Below are 22394 nucleotides of genomic sequence, written 5' to 3' on the forward strand. Positions count from 1 at the left end.
GGATCCTGCCTCTGCTTCCTTCTTCCACAAGGTACTGTCACATGCATCAATAGTCAAAAACACTTAAGAGTGGAGGGAATAAGTAACTGGAGGTGATCACCCCAAAACCGGGGGGGGGGCACGGAAGGACACCCACATGTGGCCCAGAGAGTATCTTCTCCCAAGATGACATGGGCTCCTGCCCCACCCACTGCATCTTGTGGGCACATGGCCAAGTCAAGGGCATCTATGCACATCAAGAGCAAAAGTATGTTTTTTTAAAAAAACAAGGAAGCAGGGGGCGAACACTCAAGAATGTGCTGTGGGACAGCAGAAACCCCCCGAAGGCTACCCTAATATTGGGGATATCTATCACCTGCATCTAATTTACTCTCATTTAACTCATCTTCCTGTACTGCATTTCTGCCTCTAAACATTCTTAATGCTTTCGTTCATATGACAGCAGGGTGTTAGAAAAGTCATTCTTCACCTACAATTTCTTACGCACTTTAAGCAGTCAGTACAAATAATGTTATGCTTCTTCCATTTAGTGATCATAGTACAACCATTGTAATTGTTTCACTTATTTATGTAATAATTTACAGGGTTTTTTAATTTATTTATGGTTTTACTCTTTCAAAGCAATTATTTACAATTTTTCACTATTTGTCAGGGGTTTTTGTTTGTTTCCTTTGCTATGGTTCTGGCTCTTTGAGCACTAGCCGTATGCTCACTGGAACAAATTAATATTGTTATAGATTTGATGGGGCTCTAAACCCCAGAAATTAATAAATGGTAGGATTTTGATTATGTCAGAGAAATACAAGCTGTAGAGAGGGATTCCTGGGCTAGCCTATGCAAAACGGGATCCCCGTAGGGTGCCATCGCGGCTGTCCCTCCGCCCGCGCTGGGCGCCACGCCCTGCAGATGGCCGGCCCCTCCCCCAGGACGCGTGCCATGCCCCTGGGATGTGCGTCAGCCCCGCCTCCGTCTAGTCTCCACCCCACCCCCACCCCCACCCCACCCACCCCGGTGCCAGAGCATGAAGCTCCGCCACTGCCTGGAACTCCATGGGCTCTTGCCACCACTCGGCAGAGAGAGGGGGAGACACCCAACTTTTGTAGCAATACCGGTATAAACTGAATTTAGAACTCACTTTGCAGTGTTGGAGCCTAGTTAATTTGCAAGAACAATAAAGGCAGCAACTCTCCTCCACATGAAATGTGGCTCATTTTGCCAAGGAACACCAAGGAGAGCTCTAAGTCACCCACGCCCCTCTCTATCTCTTCCCCTTACAAATCCCATGCAACCCATGGGTCCTTTTCTTCCTTCCAATAAAATGTGGAAGGTTCTTTGCTTCCCATCCCCTGAATTAGATGGGCCAATGATCTGGCCAACAGCGTAAGGCAGCTTTCTTTGTCCCATAATCTCTAATGCCAGCCAACATATAGAGCCTCTGAGTTGTTCAGTTACCAAAACACATGGAACCGTCTGGCCAGAGGGAGAAAGAAAGACTTGCAGATATTCCCTGACCAGGTGCAAAGCCCAGTTCTCTACTGGCATGCATTGCTGATTGAACAAACCACCCTTGGAATTCTCTCTGACCAGAAGTTGCCTATCCAACCTTGCCCATATTTATAAGGAAAAGTTTGAGACAGACTTTCTGTTTCACTTTCCATTTGCTTTTAACTGAAGCTGGTCAGGATCAGGCCCTCAAGATCCTCCCTGATCAATGGAGGCTGTCAGCCTATTATAAGACTTAGCTAGGCAAAGCACTGGTTTATAATTTTTTTGTACTGTATAACTGTGCTCTCTGCTTGCTTTATATGCTGCTGCCTTTTGAATAAAATACATGCACTGGAACTCTTCACCAAGAGCTCTGCAGACTAAGAGCTGCCTCACCTTTCCTAAACCTTTGTACAGGCTCCAAGGTTAAGAACTGCAGATTACAGATTGAACTTGAGCTTCCTGTCCGCAGGTCAGAGTTTGCAAAGAACCCCCACCCTACTTAGATTCCTATCCAAGCTCAAGCTTTGGATTTCTTCCCCAGGTGTTTGAAAAGGGGGGAGGTGGCGGCAGGTCCTACCAAGGAGGAGTAAATTGTGAAGGACCCTTGTGCCACCCTCATGGGCTTGGCATGAGCCTCTCCCTTCTGTGACATCCTGCCCCACTTATATTTTTCATCTAAAACCCAATAGGGAGGAAGTAAGTCAACTTCTCAAAGCGGGCACAATCTTAGAAAAGGTGAAATGCCCCTCCTAAAATAATGCCAACTGCCTGTGCTTGTTTGCCAAGTATTTGCGTGAGAAGAAGCTTAAGATTAACAACCTAATATGACTAATCGACAAGGCGTTGCAGCCATGCCCAGGATTCTTAAACTGCACTGGGGGCATAAACTAGTTACTCTTCAAATCATTAGTAGTATTTCCTAATTGTTGGTGTGAATCAACTGGCATTTCTGCTGTATAAATATTATCTCATAATAGCTAAGGTTTTCGGCATTAGAACATGCGTTGAACAAATGGATTTTTCAGACTGAAATAATTCTTATTTATTTATTCATTTTTATTTGAAAATAAAAAGCTTACAGCCACAATCAATCAACATGTTTCCAATTACATATATCATCTGGCTTTTATATCACGTTCTTAAAGGTTCTTAATAATTCTTCAGATACCACCTTCTACTTCCCCCCCTCCCTCCCAACTTCCCCTCACCCATGTGCGATCCTATTGGTATTTATATTATTGTTTCTTGTTGTGTTAAGAGTTGTTTGTACTTAATGATTCTATCCTTTGTACTATTATCTTATATCCTTGCAAGTATTTCCTTTTATGTTCATATTAAAATTTAATTCCCTTTCCATATTTTCCCATATATGTCTCTACACACTCCCACTCTCAACTTTTTGCTTGGAGCTGCCTCTAATTGAAGCCGTTAATTTTGCCATTGCCATAAATTCACAAACAGACTGAAATAATTCTTGTTGGAAAGTGTTTGTTCTCAAAACAAACAAAAACAAGCTGGGACAATTTTGGCCACTGGTTACAGCTCCCCGTGTTTTTCCTTTCCTTCAGCCATTTTCTTCATTTTTTCAGGCAGTGTCTTTAACCAGAAGTCCACCTTGTTCTTCTTCAGCTTCTCTGCTTTCCTTTGCTCCAAGTTTAATTCCAGGTATCCTTCATTCAGATCATACCGAGGCCATTCCACCAAACCTTTGCCATTTGGATTCCTAAAAAAGACAGAGCCAGGAATTCAGTTCATATTCAGCATATTGGTTTTGTACTTTTTGGCATGTACGTAAAGCCACTGAGTGGGGCCATACAGCATCTCGGAGCGTACCGCCATCCGTATGCTGACGGCATGCATCTCTCTTTCTGCCGCTGAGATGGTTGGTGTGCTGAACTGGTGCCTGGTCATGGTGATGGACTGGATGAGGCCCAATCCAAAACAACGAGACGCTATTAGTGGGTGGTTCCTCAGGAATCTATCCTCTAGCAACCTCTGTTTTAGATTACAACAATGCACCATACATGAGGCTGCCTTTCAAGACAGCTCGCAAACTGCAGCAGGTGTACATAGCTGCCAAGTCTCCCGTATTCCCCAGGAAACCCCCGTTTTTCCAGCTGTTCCCAGCCGAAAAAACGGATTTTTTTGTTTTTCCCCGGTTTATTCTGGCGCGGCGGCCATTATGGAACTGGGCGGAGCATGCTCAGAAGCGACTTTTGATGCTGCTTTGCCCAGTTCCAAAATGGCTGCAGCGCGACTTCTGGTACAGCGGCCATTTTGGAACAAGGCAGAGCAGCATCAATAGTCGCTTCTGAGCATGCTCCGCCCAGTTCCAAAATGGCGGCAGCACTACTTCTGGTCCAGACCCTTATTTCTCAGGCCGGAACTTGGCAGGTATGCTGGTGTAGGATGTGGCAGCAGGACTGATGAGGGAAATTAAGTGGTCTGAGCCCATCATTGGTTCTGGCATAGCCGCACTAGCTGCCTATCTGTTTTCGGGACCAATTCCAAGTCCTGGTTTTAACCTGGAAAGCCTTATGTGACTCAAGGCCCTAAAGCAGGGGTCAGCAACCTAAGGCCCATGGGCCACAAGCCGCCCCTGAACTGAGCCGCCTGCTCAGTGAGCCCCCATGCGCTGCGCTATACCAGCACGGGAACTCGCTTTCGTGGCGCTGGAAATCATGCCTGTGCATGTGCAGACGCCGGAAATCGTGTGCCCGCGATCTGGCCCACAGAGGAGGCTCCGTGGCAGTGAACCGGCCCAGGCAAGGTAAGCCTTGCCGACCCCTGCCCTAAAGCCTCTCCTCTTAAAGGTGGGTAGACCTCATTGTTTGAGGCCATTCGCTGGGTCTCCCCTCCAAGATAGGTTTAGAACAGGCGTCCCCAAACTTCGGCCCTCCAGATGTTTTGGACTAGAATTCCCATCTTCCCTGACCAATGGTCCTGTTAGCTAGGGATCATGGGAGTTGTAGGCCAAAACATCTGGAGGGCCGCAGTTTGGGGATGCCTGGTTTAGAAGGTGGTGACAAGGGAGAGAGTCATTTTGGCTGCAGCCTCCCCAGCGAGGCCTTCCTGGTGCTGTCATTTATTTACATCCTTTCAGCATCAGGTCAGAACGTATGTCTTCTCCCAGGCATTTGAGAGGAGAGGATTATCAGGATTATTGCTGCTTCTGTATTACAATTTTGCTGTTATTGTGGTTTATTGTTAAACTTGATTGTTGGTGTCCTTGTATTTGTAAGACACCTACAGATGCTTTAGGCAAATATTGCATCCACTAAGGCACAGTGTTTTGAAATAGCCAGGAATCTCACCCATTTCGGGCAAAGTTGCTCCAGTATTTCATTATTTTTCTGCTGAGCTCTATCTCGGCCTCTGTTGCTTTACCTGAAGAGTATGGGGGGAAGAACGTATTAGTCATGTAGCATGTAGTAATTCATGTAGAATTTATGGAATTGACTATCAGTAGAGCTTTAAAGAGGTTGTTGTTGTTTAGTCATTTAGTCGTGTCCGACTCTTCGTGACCCCATGGACCATAGCACGCAGGTATTTCATTGTTATCATTTGCTTAAAATTTGTTTTGCTTCCTCATCTGTTTATGGTTTTTGTTTCCTATCAGATGTAAACTCCTAACACCCTTCAGAAAAATTCCCAGAGTGGCTTAGAAAAAAATCAAACACTGGGAACTGTAGTTTGCATGCCACAGAGTTGCAATTCCAGCACCCTTAAACTACAGTTCCCACATATATATTTTGTCTGGGGGAATGAGAGGTCTGACTAATATTGAAATCAAATTCCTTGGGCATATTTAAACAGCAGCCTGTGAACTGCTAAAGCTGGTTAATGATTAAATTACTGTAATCCTTGATAATGTTGTTATTCAGCACACTTCTCCAAGTGGGGAGAAGTTCCAGGTGAGCTCCACTCACCCAAGTTTGGTTGCCTTTGGAAGGAAGTCACTGAGGCCATTTCATAATATTAGAGTTTCTTTTTTCTTTCTTTAATTTAAAATCAAGCTTTATTAATTTTCCAGAAAAATTACAGAAATGATAACATATAAGTGTAAAAACAAATAATAACATATAAACAAATAATTAAACAAAATATAAATCCTATGGTCCATGCCTTTTACCTCCCTATACTACGCTATATTTTTCCTTTCAGTTCTCTGCAGATTACTACCGTATTTTTAATTTTTCTTTCTATTGTACCTCATTTGTTTGAGCTTTTAAAAGGCTGAAAAGATATCGGTTTTCTCTACCTGGCATTTAATATACTCTGTAAACAATTTCCAATTCCCCCCCCCCTTTTATTTTCATTAATTCCTTTAACTTCTTCATATTTTGTTGCCATATTATGATACATTAATAATTTGAGTTGCCAATCTTCTTTATTTGGTATTCTTTGAGACTTCCAATCTTTTGCAACGAGTAGTCTGGCTGTTGCTGTGGCATAACTCATTAGGCACCTGTCTTTGGCTCGGATAGCATCTCCCATCATTCCTAGAAGGAAAATTTCCAGACTTTTTTTTTTTTTGAAAGAGTATTTCAGCATCTTCTTTAATTCTCTATAAATCATTTCCCCAAACACCTTGATGTCTTTACACTGCCACCACATGTGAACGTATGTGCCAGTTTCCTTGTGGCATCTCCAGCATTGATTATTTGTTCCCAATTTGTTGCCAATTTAGCAAAAATATTAGAGTTTCTTTACAGATGTATACAGGTTAAGCAGTTAAAGCTATGGTTTTCCCAGTAGTGATGTATGGAAGTGAGAGCTGGACCATAAAGAAGGCTGATCGTCGAAGAATTGATGCTTTTGAATTATGGTGCTGGAGGAGACTCTTGAGAGTCCCATGGACTGCTAGAAGATCAAACCTATCCATTCTTAAGGAAATCAGCCCTGAGTGCTCCCTGGAAGGACAGATCGTGAAGCTGAGGCTCCAATACTTTGGCCACCTCATGAGAAGAGAAGAATCCTTGGAAAAGACCCTGATGTTGGGAAAGATTGAGGGCACTAGGAGAAGGGGACGACAGAGGACAAGATGGTTGGACAGTGTTCTCGAAGCTACGAACATGAGTTTGACCAAACTGCGGGAGGCAGTGCAAGACAGGAGTGCCTGGCGTGCTATGGTCCATGGGGTCACGAAGAGTCGGACACGACTAAACGACTAAACAACAACAACAGGTTAAGCATAGGTGGAGGCAGCAGTTTAAACACCCCGAAAGCAAAACCCACATCAGACTTCCAGAGAGAGGCAAACTCCCAAAAGGCACATTCCAGAGCTGCAACACTCTGCCCCTTTCTGCTCACTTATCCTGATCTAGAAGTGGGAAAGGCCGTGTGTCTCCATGGTGCCCAGTTCGCATGCGCTCACACAGAGAACAAATGGAGCCCACTTTGCTCACCCAGCCCTCGTCACCGCTGGAGCAACACCAGTCCCTAGTGGCATGCCTGTGGTGTCCTCACACCGCACTCCCTGAACGGCTTTGCGAGGCTCGAATCTGGAGAGGGCAGCATGAGAAGGACGCTACAGCCATGTTCCCTTCGATCCCAGCCTCACCAGCAAAAGTGTGTCTGGGAACGAAGGGTGCCTGGTTGTTGCTACCTTCTCACGCCGCCCTCCCGAAGCGGCTTTGCACGGCTAGGATATATCAGATCCCAGTCTCACAAAGCGGTGCCAGCCTGGCTCAGGGAGGGCGGCAGGAGCAGTGCTCGTCCCACCCCGAAAAATGCACCCAGGGCGATCGCTGCCCCCCCTCCACGCTGTGCCTCCGACCTACGCCTTCAGAAGACTTAAGGAAGATTCAGCTATTGAGGCAATAATCTCCATTCCAAAAGAAGCCAGTCTTGCCCAACCTTAAGAAATCCTTCTGACCTTATTGACTTTCTCCTGTGCAACTGTACCCTTCCCTGCCTTATAAAAACAAAGCAAAAGAAAACATCCATAAGATTCTTACCCATCAAAGCGGCTAACTCACTGCTTAAGAACGGTACCCCAAATACAAAGCCAATTTCATCACCATGATCTGCCTTTACAAAATCTGGCTTTGTGTGTTTTAATGCACTGGGCCGGCACTGGAATTCATAAAGGTAGACGGGAGCTCCAGAATCTGAAACAAAAAGCGGGTTGCGGGGGGAGCGAGATCAGTGTTTGCAGTGGTTAGATTACTGGGACACAATACATTACGATGGTTGTGATCCACAGAGCACATACGACCACAGTCATTAGCATGCACAATGCCTTTGTTAATATCATGTGTTCACCACATACCTCATCACAGGGACACATATCTTAGTGGCAGCTATAATTTGGACTCCTATAGCAACTGGCTCAGAATGCTTGGGCAGCTAGTCACTGCCAGCTATTGAGAGCAAGACACACTGTCTAGAAGTCGTCTCTGAGCACAAGTCAAAATGTTCAGTATGACAGTACATGACTTGGGAGTCGGGACCAGGATATCTGAAAGATTGCTCTCATACAAGTCTGCTTGAGTGTTGAGATCCGGGACAGAGGAGGAAAGAGAGAGCTTCTGTCTGTGCCGCAAATATCTGAAGAAGTGTATTTGGCAGAAATTTCAAGAAAGGGGCTTTTCAGTGACCACTCCTGGGCTTTGGATATCTTGGCCAAAGGAAGCCCACACAGCCCATTCTCTGATGGCCTTCTATCAGCAAGCAAAGCTAGTGTGGCACAGAGGTTGGAATGCTGGACCTAGAACCTGCGAGACCCGGGTTCAAATCCCCACTTGGCGTAACCTTGGCTAGTCACTGCCTCTCAGCCTAAACTACAGCAAAAGGGTTGTTGTATGGGGATTAAATGAGGATGCTACCTTGAGCTCCTTGCAGGAAAAAAAAGTAGAATATAAATGCAGTAAATAAATTTGGGGGGGAGGGGGACTCAGACGGGGTTTGGGTCTCCAAAGTTAACATAATAACAACTGTAAATATGGTGGCATTAGTTTCATGAAGTGCTTTTTTTCTGGGCGGACACAGGGGGACGCATACCCCTAAAAAAATTGTGAATCTTTGTACTTTAGCCCATTTACTGTATTTATTTCCCCCCGATTTGAACTATAAAATGGTGATTTTCTTGAGTCAAAATGAGAGTACCCCTAAACATATTTTTAGGGGCGAAAGCACTGGTTTCATGGAAGACATTTTATCTGTGTGGGTCTAATGGTTTTGAATGTTATTTTGTATTTCACTTCGTACTTTGCTGTGGTTCCACTGAGTGGAAAAGTGGGGTTAGAAATTGATCTATCATAAATAAAATGCATATTGCACCTGGCATGGGATCAGAGGACAGGTTGTGGGGAGAGCAAAAGGGTGAGGCAGACTGAGCCCCCCACCCCGGACCAGCAGCATCTTCTCTCCACCCCCCAGCAAGTAATTTTTCTCATTCGGGTAATAATAATAATAATAATAATAATAATAATAATAAATTATTTATACCCCGCCCATCTGGCTGGGTTTCCCCAGCCACTCTGGGCGGCTTCCAACAGAAAAATAAAATACAATAATCTATTGAACATTAAAAGCCTCCCTAAACAGGGCTGCCTTCAGATGTCTTCTAAAAGTCTGGTAGTTGTTTTTCTCTTTGACATCTGGTGGGAGGGCGTTCCACAGGGCGGGTGCCACCACCGAGAAGGCCCTCTGCCTAGTTCCCTGTAACTTGGCTTCTCGCAGGGAGGGAACCGCCAGAAGGCCCTCGGTGCTGGACCTCAGTGTCAGGGCAGAACGATGGGGGTGGAGACGCTCCTTCAGGTATACTGGGCTGAGGCCGTTTGGGGCTTTTAAAGGACAGCACCAACCCTTTGAATTGTGCTCAGAAACGTACTGGGAGCCAATATAGGTCTTTCAAGACCGGTGTTATGTGGTCTCGGCGGCCGCTCCCAGTCCCCAGTCCAGCTGCCGCATTTTGGACTAGAACCCAGCACCTCTTGACAATCATGGAGCCTCTAGAAATTTCCCCCAATGCAAGAGCTTCTAATGAGATCTTATGATGAAGGTTGGTATATAAATCTAATAAATAAAATAGACAAATAACGCTTTGCTGTGGCCATTCCGTTATTTCAAAAGTGAATTCACCTCTATGATATCTAGCTATCTCAACAGAAGGAGCAACAAAGACCATATCTCCCATCATGTCCAGAAAGCGATCTCGTAACTTGGCACGGTCCTTGGTGTCTCCCAAGTATTCATCCAGTATTATCTGCAGAGACTCAGGTGAGAACTTCTGCAAGGAAAGGGGGGAGCAGCCACATCAGAGAAGGCCATGGGAACCACTTCTCCTCTTGCGACATTCATTGCCCCGCAAATGCCGCCAGGGAAATGGGTGCAACAGCTGGGCTCTTCCAGGAAACAACAAGGAGAGGAAACCTCTGGCTTGTGGGCCACTCACAGCCCTCAAAGCTTTGGGATCTGGCACCCACACATCTGCTTCCTGCCCCCAAACATGGTAATTAGGCTTAGGGGGAAATAGGTTTTTTTCCCCTCCCCAAGGCTAATTTATCATGCAAGGACAGAGGAATTGGGCTGGGGAGGAGCTGGGAAGAAAACAACCCTCTCCTCAATTGCACCTTTACACAACGGGGTTAGTGAAAGCATCCCACTCATGTGAATGGGGACAATTTCAGGGATGTGGGAGGAGAAAAGGGGAGAGGCAAAAGAAAGGCAGCTTTAAATGTCTGTGCCAGTGGTGTGCGTATGTGGGAATGGTTGGATTTGTGGAGGGGTGTAGATGATGCATCCCTGACCGGGAGGGAAGGAGTGGGGAACGAGTGATGAAGACTTAATCCCACCTTCCTGGTTTCCATAAAAGCAGCAGGGGAGGGGCCAAAGACCTCTACCAAAACTTCGAGGGGATCTACCAGTAGATCGGGATCGACCTGTTGGACATCATCCCTGCTTTAAGACACGCAAAGCAGCAGGGGTGCCTGTTTGCAAAAGAAAGCAAAGGTGCCGCTGGGTTTTCTTCCACTGCCACCAGCTGCTTGTGGGTGGGTCTCACACTCTGCAAAGGCGTGGAGGTTTCCCCCACCCCCACCCCGCCACCACCCTGCCACCACACCCAGAGTTTTTGTTCTTGCTTCTGTAACTGGCACCTGATGTTGCGGATCATTTGATCCTAGATGCATGTTTAATCCCTGCTTTAAAGGCTGCAGAAATGAAACCACAAAGGGCTGGAAGAGAAAGGCCTTTGGAAGGGGCTGGCCCTGTTTTGCAAGGTGTTTCTTCTGCCCCACTTTATGTTATCTCCCCATTTCCATATACACTGGAGCTTGTAGAAAGCTCAGTAAGTAGGGCTCCTCGGCTTCTTTCTTACTGTGGAGGTGGTTATCTGCTGAAATGTAGCAATGATGGTCTCCTTATCCATGCCTTCAGCTATGCCAGAGATGTTCAGTGCCTGTGGAATTAAATAGAGACTTCACATTCAATATCATCCAAGGAATATGGAACCCTGCCTTCACTTCTGATGTGCATTTTACTCCTTTTACTTGAGTTTGTAAAGCCACGGAAGACATGGCTAATCCATAAAGAGGATGAGGAAGAAGGGATGAAGGGGCAGGGAGTTTCAGAAAACATATTTTGCTTTCAAGATATTACTCAAAAGCACCAGACTCTATTTCAGCCACACATCAGGGTACAAAAATAAATTGTGAGCAACTTACTGCAGGGACAACCCATCCGTATTCGTGATTATTCATACCCAATAGATATGGGACAGTGTTGAGTTCCTTTGAGGCCAGTAGTTCCTCGGGTGCCTTTCGAATGAACTCTCCATCAACTATTGCGGGGATAATCCCAAATCCCTGTTTGTTTTTAAAGAAAAGTTATCTTTAATGTGTGTTGGATCCCTAGAAACAACTGCAAAGGTTATGTATAACAAGAATGAAGCAAAACTGGACAATTCCAAAAGTAGGAGCATAGGAAGCTGCCTTATTACAAGCCAGACCACATCTAGCTCAGTTTTATCTCCACTGCCTGGCAGCCACGCTCCAAGGTTTGGGGCATGGGCCTTTCCAGCTCCCACCTGGAGATGCTGCAATTAAATCTGGAACCTAGAGAGGCATGGGCTTAGTCCAAACAAACATTTTGGCATGTGTGCATGTTGCCCCCTAGGATAACAATGCAAACTCCCTCATGTTCAAATCTTTTTCATCTAGGAAGATTCCAACAGTTTGTGGCCCACATACCTCTGGCCGAAATAAACACTGGAGAGCGAAAACAGAGCAGAAGAGCATCACATTATGTGGATGTCGTTGAAGTTTTCAGACTCACCGGGGTCAATTTGGCAGTCAGGGTGATGAGTTCTTCTTCAGTTTTGCTCCTCAAGCAATGCACCAGCGCGGAACTGCTGGCCTCACAGCCAAAGGTGTTTGCAATTTTATTTGAGAGCTTTTGATGGAAGGGGAGGGAATAAAATAATAATACAGATTAGAGGAGGAGGAGGAGGAGGAGGAGGAGGAGGAGGAGGAGGAGGAGGAGGAGGAGGAGGAGGAGTTGAGATTTGATATCCCGCTTTATCATTACCCTAAGGAGTCTCAAAGCGGCTAACATTCTCCTTTCCCTTCCTCCCCCACAACAAACACTCTGTGAGGTGAGTGAGGCTGAGAGACTTCAGAGAAGTGTGGTACTAGCCTAAGGTCACCCAGCAGCTGCATGTGGAGGAGCAGGGAATCGAACCCGGTTCACCAAGTTACAAGTGCACCACTCTTAACCTACACTCTTAATCTACACCACTTAATCTACACTCTTAATCTTAATCTACACTCTTAATCTACACCACACAGCAATTGGCACTGTATTGACAGTGAACAATCACAACACCCTGACATTTCCATGGACTTGTTTGAAACAGAGCTTGAGGCTGTCACTCGTCTCAGGGTGGTTGTCATCCTGAAACAAGGACCCCTGTCTTCATGGACAAGGAATTTCAACATCTTTCAAGCATCCATGATAGGACACAGGGCCAGTCACACACACACACACACCCCCAAAACTGGGCAACGTGCTGTTGAAACAAAGCATGGCATGATGACATCTTTGCTTTTAAATCCCCACCCCCACTTACAGTATTCTTATTATTTATTGTCTATCATTTCCAATTTATAACCCACCCTTCCTCTCCAAAGGGCCAGGGTGGCTCAATAATGAAATTGCCTAACAGCATTTTTTAAATTTCTCCCCTGCTTTCATCCCAAGGAGGCCCCCAGACCACCAATTCAAAACAACAATAAAACTTACTGTAAGCAGCAGTTAAAACCAGCAGTGTGAATCTTTTTGGACAAAAGCTTGCATGATTTTTTAAAAAGGTGTTAACATGTTTGCTGAAAGCAGGTAAAGTGCATGTGTGGAGGAGGGCTGCCGGATTTCATGGGGGGAGTTACAGACCTGGGGGGAGGCTGTCCTCATAATGTCCCATATCTGAACTCTGTTCTTACTGATAGCACCATGAGTTGGATGTTTCTCAAAATTGCAATTTTTGTTTTATTAATTTTAGCCCTAATGTTAGATACTGTGTTGAGTGATGGGGAGAACCTCCTCCATTTCCCTAGACGCAGAAGAGATCAGGTTCTTTCCAATTACATGCACATATCTTTTTGAATGTGATTGTATTGACCAAACCCTTGGCAAGCTAGTTTGAGAGCCTCTTGGCTAAAGCAGGATGTAAGTATTCTAAACACAGAAAGAAACATGCTTGGCAGTCAAGCTGCTGAAGTGCGCACACAAATACACACAGGCTGGATCTACACTGATCTTTTAAATGTTATTAGAACGGTATTAGATATATCATTCTACAGTATAGTGTTTAACATGCAGTTTCCTTATTGCAAGTGGCTTGCTGCTCTGCAGCACCCTCTGGTGTCACATTTTAACAATGCATTATTAACGTTATAACCCACAGTTCCATGTTCCCTCCCAGCAAATTATTGCAGGCTTTCCTTAGGCATCTGGTTGGCCACTGTGAAAACAGGATGCTGGACTAGATGGGGCCCCCTTGGCTAAAGAGCTCTGCTCATGCTTAGAGGCTGTCTCTCTTCCATCTCTTTGAAGGCATTGATTCACCCCTTACATCATTCTGTTTTGACTGATATCTGAGAGTTGCTTAAACTGCAATCCTCAAACTTCCATTCCCTGGAACAGTCCAAGGCAATTTGGGAACCAGACTCTTAAGGTATGGTTACCAGACGTCCCCGTTTCCTGGGGACAGTCCCCGGATTTACAAATCTGTCCCCAGACAAAATCTGTCCCCGGAATGTCCCCGGATTTCATTTAATTTCCCCAGATGTATATTTTTATTGTTGTACATTTACTGGTAGGGAATGAATGTTGTGTGATTGGTTCAAAGGCACAAGACACATCATATGGGGACTTCGGGCAAGGCAAAATGGCGGGTGCCATGGCAGCAAGCAGCTCCTGAAGCCAGCCAGTGCCAACTGTGCTACCAGGCTGGTTCCGGGCTGCTGAGACTGCCGCCGCTGCCACCACTGCTGAGGTGCATCAACTGGGGGAACCACTGACCCCCCCACCCATGACCCAAATCGAGCCGAGAGCGAGAGTGCCCGGCCACCCAGCCAACTGCCCAGCGGTGCTCTGGGGCCAGGAAAACCCCGGAGCTGACCCAGGGAGGATGCCATGGGACTGCCAAGGGACGCCTTTGGGTCGGGGGGGGGAAGAGTCAGAATGGGAACAGTCAGAAGGGGACGGTCAGCAAATGATGGAAGAGGGAGAGGGGGAGAGAGCAGGAGCCAGGAGGTGTCAAGGCTCTCCAATGCTGAATCAGACACCCAGAACCGCCCAGGAAAGGAGAAGGTTAAAAAGGATGGTTCAGAGACGTCCCATGAGGCTTCCTCGTCTCTTATGTTGGAGGAGGAGCAGGAGGAGGCCACTCCCTGAATCTGAACTGGAGGATTCAGATGCAACAAGTTGTACTGTGCTGCTTGTACATATGTAAAACAAAGAACTGTAAATATCTCTCTGAGTGAGCAGAGGGTGCTTATTGCGAAGAGCGTACACAAGCCATCACAGAGGAGGAGGAGGAGAGGAAGAGAAGGAAGAGAGAGAAAGAGGAAGGAGAAAAAAAGAGGGGAGCTCCGACCGCTAGGGAGGAGAGGTAGGAGAGCAAGGACACGTGACTGAGCCCAGGCCTGACCCAAGCCTACTCCACTGCGGCTAGTGCTCCAAGAGAGCAGGCCAGGGCCCAGAGGAAGGCCATGCGACAGAGGAGACCACAGAAGAGAAGATATTACTTCTTTTTAAAAAAATAATAATAACTTTTTAAAATAACTTTTTCCCTCTCTCCCCCCCCAAAAAAAGTGTCCCTGGATTCTTTGAAAAAAAATCTGGTAACCTTATTTTAAGGCTATTGTCTCCCTGCACAACAACAACTGACTCACTTGAGCAAGGACATCTGGGTGGGTAATGACAAGGTCTGGAAGCTGAGTGACTCCGCTCTCAGAGATGGCCCTGTGGAACAAGCCTTTGGACAAGGGGGACAGGAGCTGCAGCAGAGGAAGGAGGAGGGCAGGTGAGAGACACAAAACAAGGCATTCAAGATCAAAGGTGTCTTTTAATATGGCATTTACTGTGTTTATTTTCAATATTTACATACTGTCCCCAAACTAAAGTTTTCTGTGCTGTTCAAAAGTAACAATTAAATACATTAATACATTTTTTTTTAAATCGGGAGCAGAATCCAAGGCAATGCATTCACCACCTCAAGTAGAGTGGTTTGGAGTCACATTTTTCAAAACTTATCTAAATTCACAGGTTATCAGCAGGATTGCAGCTGTCTGAGGGGGGTGTCTTGTGTAGGACATTACAGTCGTACTTTGGAAGTCAAACGGAATACGTTCCAGAAGTCCGTTCAACTTCCAAAACGTTCGAAAACCAAAGTGCGGAAACTCCTGCTGCCAATCGGAAGCCGCGGAAGCCGCGTCAGACGTTCGACTTTCAAAAATAGCTCGCAAACCGGAACAGTCACTTCTGGGTTTGCAGTGTTCAGGACCCAAAATGTTCGAGAACTAAGCTGCTCGAAAACCAAGGTACGACTATACTTAAATGGGAATGCAAACAGCTTCAAATGCACATTAAGCTCAGGTGTGAACAATCCTTGCATTATTTCTCAATGAAAAACTGGCTGTACTGTCTCCATTGGCTGACAATGAGGAAAATAAAACCTTGCAAGCCCTAAATAGAGTCTGTTGTCCCGAGGGTGGATGTGGGCTCCCCACACCATCACTGTCTCCATGGGACAGGTGACTCTGAAGGCAGCTTTGGCAGATCTGAAATGCCCAGTGAAGCTCCTGAGCTGAGCAGGTCCAGAGTTTTGGAGCCAACCTGCTTTGCTTCAGACTATTTTGTGGGAGACGTGACATTTCTTGCAAAGGCAGCTGTTGTGTCTAAGTACTAGAGTCCTTCCACACAAAAACTCTCATCTCCCACAAACCATCTTAATTTTGCCAGTAGTGTTGGTCTTGCAGATCCAGCCTAAAAGTGATTTACAGCTAGATCCAGATCTTTCTTCTGCCCACCTCCCAGCCCCAGTTTAGAGATCTCTGGCAGAGTTCTCAGAGTGGGATTTAGTGGATCCCTACCTGAATACCAACACTAAATGCTCCTGCAGACTCTCCAAATATGGTCACAGAATTGGGATCTCCTCCAAAATGTGCAATGTTCTCCTGAACCCACTGGAGAGAGGCTACTTGATCCAGTAATCCCCAGTTTCCACGGGCATCACTGGTACCAGTGCTGAAAGAAAGGCAAGAGTCAAGCGATGGAGAAACTACTAGATGGTTAACATGAATCCTCCAACCCCAAAATGTTCTATCTCTGCTCTGCAAGGAGATAAGCTGAAGGTTTGGCCTGAGAAGCGAGCAATCTTCTGCCTCAGCACCACCACTCTGGAATGGGCAACAGCAGCCAGGTAGGGCAAAGTGAGAATTTCCTCCAGGATCCTTCTCATTTTGTCCATTCATGTGTCTCCTCTGTCCCTCAATTTTTCCTTTCATTCAGCCCTTCTTTCAGGACCCTATTGCTTGGGACTTCCAGCTTCTCAACTTCGCAGGCTGTTTTCACTAATATGTGCCTTTTCTTGCACATTTCCCCTAATATGTGTTTCCACATGCCTTTTTCTGGTTGGATAACTGTATTACAAAATTTAGAGAAATACTAATTTCAAAGGGTAGCAGGTCTTTTGGTTGTGTCTTATTTTGCGTAGTGCAAATCAGGTAGATGTAGCAGTGAAGCAAGTTGGATTCCCCTCCTTGTCCCTTTTCTTTACACCTCCCTTCCTCTCCTTGAAAGGTAAAGGGACCCCTGACCATTAGGTCCAGTCGTGACCGACTCTGGGTTGTGGTGCTCATCTCGCGTTATTGGCCAAGGGAGCCGGCGTACAGCTTCCAGGTCATGTGGCCAGCATGACAAAGCCGCTTCTGGCGAACCAGAGCAGCACACAGAAACGCCGTTTATCTTCCCGCTGCAGTGGTACCTATTTATCTACTTGCACTTTGACGTGCTTTCGAACTGCTAGGTTGGCAGGAGCTGGGACCAAGCAACGGGAGCTCACCCCGTCACAGGGATTCGAACCGCTGACCTTCTGATCAGCAAGCCCTAGGCTCTGTGGTTTAACCCACAGCGCCACCTGCATCCCAAGCTTTCTCCTTACAAAGCTTTTTTCTCTCCTTACAAAGCTTTTTTTATTACTCCTTGCAAGAGAAGCAAAGGCATATCCAATCTTCACCAAAGAGATTGCATGTGCCCTGTGTACCTTTAAGTTAGAGCAGCTTTTTCAAGTGTTAGAAACTATCTCACCTGAAGAATCCTGGGAGACCCAGCCTGTACTGAATCGCAACGACTACCACCTTTTCATAAGCAGCCAAGGCTGATCCATCATATAGAAAAGCTCCACCTAATACCAGAGCCCCTCCGTGGATCCAGACCATGACCTGGGAAAATACACAAAATAAAAGGAACTCGTTATAACAGCAACATTCCTGGCACAGATGAACTTGATGTTAATGGAGCAACAGGACCAGCACTAAAAGAGCTTTCAATAGAAGTTGGGTGCTCTGCACCAGGAGCCAGTGGAGCAGCTGGAAGGCAGAATCCATGCCATTGCAGCAATAAAACTGCTACCACATTTGCGAAGCTACTAAGCAGGTTCCAGCATGGTTTCAGATTGCATGGGGAAGCAGACTCTACGAGGGGTTGGGGTGGACCCAAAAGCCCAGCTGCAGAGCATCCAGAGTGGCTGAGGAGATCCAGGGAGTGGAGGGGCAGCTGAAGGGCTTGGACTGTGAAGAGATGCCAGGCAAAAGCTGAAGGAAAGGAGGGGAAAAGGTCTCAGAGAAGAGTGAACTACAGGCTGAAGGTAAAGAGTTGCTGCTGATTGTTTTCTTCATGTCTGGCAGCTGTAGAAAGAAAGGTGCGAGAAGCATGTGTGCATGTGCGAGTGGAGCATGGGCAATTAAAGGGGGGGAGCAACAGCCCCATAACATTGTGGATTGCTGCTTCTGTCCTCTGACATGCTGGCCTCAAGAGCAACTGCCTCCGGATCCTGCGCTGCTTCTGGTTGCACATTTGCAGGCAACATGAGGCGATACTTTCAAGGAAGGCTTTGTTTGCTTACAGGCAATTTGGCCTTGGTGTCTGGGGTGAAAACATTCAGGTAAAGACAATCTTCGGCCACCGCAATGTCAGGCATCGTCACATTCAGCATCTTGCCAAAATCAGCCATCCATCTCAAGTCTTGCAGGCACCTTTGAAACAGATGAGAAGAACGAAAAGGATGTGAAAGGATGTGAAAGGACGGGAGAGCGGAGCTCTTATCTGTCACGCTCATAGTGGGGTGGAGGGGAGATTTTAATAGCTTTCGCCACCAACTGCCTTCTCAGGAACCAGGAGAGATGTAGCCATTGTGTGCTTGGCAGGGGCTCCAACTGAGAATTCAAGCTACAGTTCACAGGATCATTTGGGAGAAACCAAATTGTTGTAGACCAGAATACATTTGCACAAAGGACAGAAGTTTATGGGTCTGCTTGTCTCCAGCAGCCACTGCTGCTGCTGATTCATCGCTCGACAAGAGCCTTCAGTGCTCTGCTCCTCATTCCCCAGTGCCGTTTAACCAGAAAAGAGGCCCTGGGGCATTCAATGTGGCCAGACTGGAAAAGCTGGAACTGCCATTCTTTTGCACAGAAGCTCCTCTTTCACCTGCTGCCTTAAAGATGGACATGTTTGCTCAGCAGCCCAGCCCCTGCTCTCAGTTCCATGGGTGGTGGCGATGGTGGAAACACCCCCTAAGCAGCACTGCTGATGCCTAAAAGCAAACTGTGTGGACTGCCCAATTTGCGCTGGTCCCACAATCGCCCCCACCATCTGAAAGGAGAGCAGGTGAACAACACAGAGTGAAACCTCCTTGTCCCTTAGCTTCAGAGGCTGCTGGTTCCTTGGGGAAATTGGGTGCCCTCTGAATTCTGGATTAAACAGATGCAAAGTCCCTTTGGCTTGGAAGACAGATACTGCCCCAGCCCTTGGAATGGAGCCATAAGGAGGCTGTTGTTGCTTCCAATAGACTCATGACGGGGTTGGGGGCCAGGGAGTATCTCCCCATTTGTTTACTTAAAGAGCTATAATAAACCTGTTTCTTCCCAAAGAGCTGTGCTCCCAAATAGCTTTCCTATCTTAAAGCAAGCTAGAGTTATCCAGACAATGTTTCAGGTTTTGCCCCCCCTGTTGACCTGACAGAATTGTCTTTACCAATGGGCACAGATTAATATAGCTCTTCTTTCTGTACCAAATGACACTCTTCTTGCTTATTGCAGAAGATTTGAGTTGGGTCTGTAAACCATTTATGCTACCAACTAAAAGCAAGACAGGAGGTGCATCTCTCGAAAAAAGGACTTTCATGTTAATCTAGCCCTAGGAGGATGTTCAGCAAAGCCACATTTGGCTTATACTTACATGGGAGGGTTAGACGTTGACTCCCTCACATGGCTCCACGGTTCTGCTGGTTGCGGTGGGGAGAATCTCAGGGCTCCGACCGGCGGTTTGGCAAAAGGGACCCCAAGGAAGACATTCACAGGCTGGTCGATGCCCTTCACGCTGGCCAGCTTGCCCTGCAAGGGCCCATACTTGGTAACCACTTTGGGACGGTCATTTCTTTGGCCTACAAAAGATGACCATGAAGACAAGTGACAGGTGGCCTTGCAGACAAAGAGGCACTTCTCACAGCATCATCCATCACTAATTCTACTTGCCATAAAGGCTTATAAAGTGGTTGCAAATAGAAAACAAAAGTTAAGAATATGGCCACACACAAAACACAATGAAACAATTTCATCAAAACATTAAAACAAACATCCTTAATAAATAAGCCCATGAAACAGCAAAACATAACCGTTAAGAATGAATGGGAATTCAGGAGATCGGGGGAATAGTTGCACCCAAAGAGGGGTGTCTTGATGGGCAGACGGAATGCTACAACAGATTGGGAGAGCATTCCACAACACGGGGGCTGCCTGTGTAAAAGCCCCGCCTCTGTGTTATTCCTCTTTTAAAGCCATCCAACTTGGTGACTTTCAGCTGCCTCCTGTGGGAGCTAATTACATTGATGCTGTGTTTTGCATCTTGCTTTTCTTCCCAGGAGGCCAGGGTTGTGTGTGTTTTCTCCCCCCCCCTTTTTATATTTGCAACAGCCTTGCGATGTAGCCTAGGCTAAATTACTACTGTATATGTAACAGCTCTTGCCAACAGATTGCAGAAGCCAGAAGGATGTGATGCAGGGGCCCCAATCCCCATACAATGTAGCAGTTCTGTCAAATCCTGTTGACACCCCTGTTTGGAGGATATTGAGTCATATGCAGCTTTGTGGTATATTTCCATGTGCTAACCCACCAAAGCACATTTGAACGGAAATGATGGATGTGAGGAAGTCCTGCTGCAACGCGCCCAACGCGCCCACTTGCCCTGTTGTGAGGAGTTGAGCTGCGTAATTCTACATAGCCTCCATGTTCAGAGGCAGTCATATGCCTTGGAATCACAGGAGCTGGGGGCAAAGAACAAGGCGAGGCCTGTTGTGAGCTTTTCTGGCCTTGCACGTTGTCCAGGCTTGCTGGCTGCTCCTTGGACAAACCCCAACCCTGAGCAGGTGGATCTGATCACAGCATAACAAGTCTTACGCAGTTCATGTCGTTTGAAGTGTTCCTAATAAGAGATTATTAAATTGGCGGCTCTTTTGCCTTCAGATGCTGCCGCTGCCGCTATTACTTGTTTGCTACTCAGCGTTAATACGCACTCCAACTGGTGTTTTTTTCAATGGTACCTTGGGTTACAAACGCTTCAGGTTACAGACTCCGCTAACCCAGAAATAGCACCTCGGGTTAAGAACTTTGCTTCAGGATGAGAACAGAAATCGTGTTCCAGCGGCGCGGCGGCAGCAGGAGGCCCCATTAGCTAAAGTGGTGCTTCAGGTTAAGAACAGTTTCAGGTTAAGAACGGACCTCCAGAACGAATTAAGTTCTTAACCAGAGGTACCACTGTATATCATTCCCATCAACTTCCCCAGGAACACTTTTGCAACTGCCCAAGGAGCAGAGGCTGAATTCAAATGCAGGACCACTCAGGGCTTAGCCACACTTCCCCCCACCCTAGAGAAAACTGCTCTTTAGCGAATGGCAATCCGGGTTTTCTCAGGATTGATGTTTGTTCCAATTTAGCACTAAAGAAGCAGGACAATGGGGAAACTGCTTTGACCCATGCTGTCTAGGCACACAAGCAGAAGTGTGAATGGGACATCAGAGAGACACAGATCAGCCACTGTCACCTGTCACACCCCACACCCCTTGGAAACCGGCTTTGTTAAATTGTACTTGAGTCTGCTTTCCAATTCCAGGCCAAAATATTTTTATTTGTCCAGGCTTCTTAAATTCACTGTATTGTCTTAGTTTGCTGAATAGTGTTTGGCCTGTTATTTTCTCAGCTTCCACAATGCTGTTTTTATTTCTTGTAATTGTTTTGATATAGCATTGCTATTTGGGGGTTGTTGTTTTTTTTTGGTACACCCTGGCGTTCCCCTTTTTGATGAAGGCAGAACTGAGATATATTAAGAGTAAACAAATACATACATAATTCTAAAATAAATTCTAACTCTTAACAATAATACATAAATAAACAACTTCAAACAAAACAGCAGAGTCTGTATTGGGAATTCTGCCCCAAATGTTTTCTTCTTCTTTTGTTATTCAACTCTTTTCTTCACACACATTTATAAAGGATAGATTAAGGGGCAAACTATACAATTACCCTGGCTAATAATGCACATGTCTCATTCGTAATAGTGCAGGTTTCCTATGAAATATTTAATTTCAACAGCTCTTGACTCACCCACATCAATATCATTTTCCCTCTGTCAAAGCAGTGTGTAAAGCTATAGCATGCATTCTGTAGTATCCCATTTCCCCTACAATAATCAAGACTGTTAATCCATCTTAATCTAAAATTCTCCTGCCTGTTTTTGTCCTCCAAATCTAATAAACAGAGTTAGTTGGCTGATTAAGCATAATCCCTATTGAAGCATGAACTATGTGTTCAGTGAGGTTTACTCTTGGGGACCTATGCCAAGGATTGCAGCCAATGGGTCCCCTGAAAGGAGTCTTCTTAAACTTCCCCACAATAAGCAAAAGAAGCTGCATTTACCCCCTGCTGCAGTTCCAGCGATGGACAGGCCACAGAGCACAACTCCAAACAGCCAACTCTTGCCAGAAGCTGACATGTTCTTCCCTGCCTGCGAGAGTATGTTGCTCTGCTTTCAAAAGCACAAAGTCTCCAAGGGGGAGGAGAAAGTGCCAGCCAAGGGTGTGTGGTGAAAGGAACACCAAACGTGAAGGGGGAAAGGGCCCAAATAA

At 46.2% G+C, this 22394-nt stretch overlaps 1 protein-coding gene and 1 long non-coding RNA gene across 3 annotated transcripts; one reads left to right on the plus strand and one right to left on the minus strand.

The window, feature by feature from the left end:
- Positions 1–2520: 2520 nt before the first annotated feature.
- LOC118086955 (fatty acyl-CoA hydrolase precursor, medium chain) lies at positions 2521–22343 on the minus strand. 2 transcript variants are annotated; one of them, XM_035119071.3, is made up of 13 exons: positions 22186–22343; positions 19453–19657; positions 18122–18251; positions 17305–17438; positions 16089–16242; positions 14889–14993; positions 11770–11886; positions 11160–11300; positions 10814–10894; positions 9577–9724; positions 7449–7601; positions 4803–4875; positions 2521–3211 (listed from the first exon to the last, which is right to left on the minus strand). In XM_035119071.3, exons 1-13 carry the CDS (start codon positions 22259–22261, stop codon positions 3025–3027), a joined length of 1704 nt encoding a protein of 567 aa, XP_034974962.3. In that variant the 5' UTR covers positions 22262–22343; the 3' UTR covers positions 2521–3024. The 2 variants fall into 2 exon arrangements, with proteins under 2 accessions (XP_034974962.3, XP_088528194.1); XM_088672068.1 differs by lacking the exon at positions 22186–22343 and adding an exon at positions 20386–20526 and having other exon boundaries at positions 2816–3211.
- On the plus strand, positions 4842–5145 carry LOC148685333 (uncharacterized). Its single transcript, XR_015950550.1, has 2 exons — positions 4842–4969; positions 5035–5145. It is a non-coding gene; the product is annotated as an uncharacterized LOC148685333 (long non-coding RNA).
- Positions 22344–22394: the final 51 nt, after the last annotated feature.

Source organism: Zootoca vivipara, chromosome 6 (assembly GCF_965207765.1).
Source record: "Zootoca vivipara chromosome 6, rZooViv2.hap1.1, whole genome shotgun sequence".
Lineage (NCBI taxonomy): Eukaryota > Metazoa > Chordata > Lepidosauria > Squamata > Lacertidae > Zootoca > Zootoca vivipara.

Bases quoted from the DNA above. Each gene is read 5' to 3' on its own strand.
- LOC118086955 (XM_035119071.3), bottom strand. From the start codon at position 22,261: ATGTCAGCTTCTGGCAAGAGTTGGCTGTTTGGAGTTGTGCTCTGTGGC. The intron at 16,243-17,304 runs GTGAGATAGTTT...CCTTTCTTTCAG, and splicing joins GGTCTCCCAGGATTCTTCAG to CACTGGTACCAGTGATGCCC. The intron at 11,301-11,769 runs GTGAGTCTGAAA...AAAAACAAACAG, and splicing joins TGACTGCCAAATTGACCCCG to GGATTTGGGATTATCCCCGC.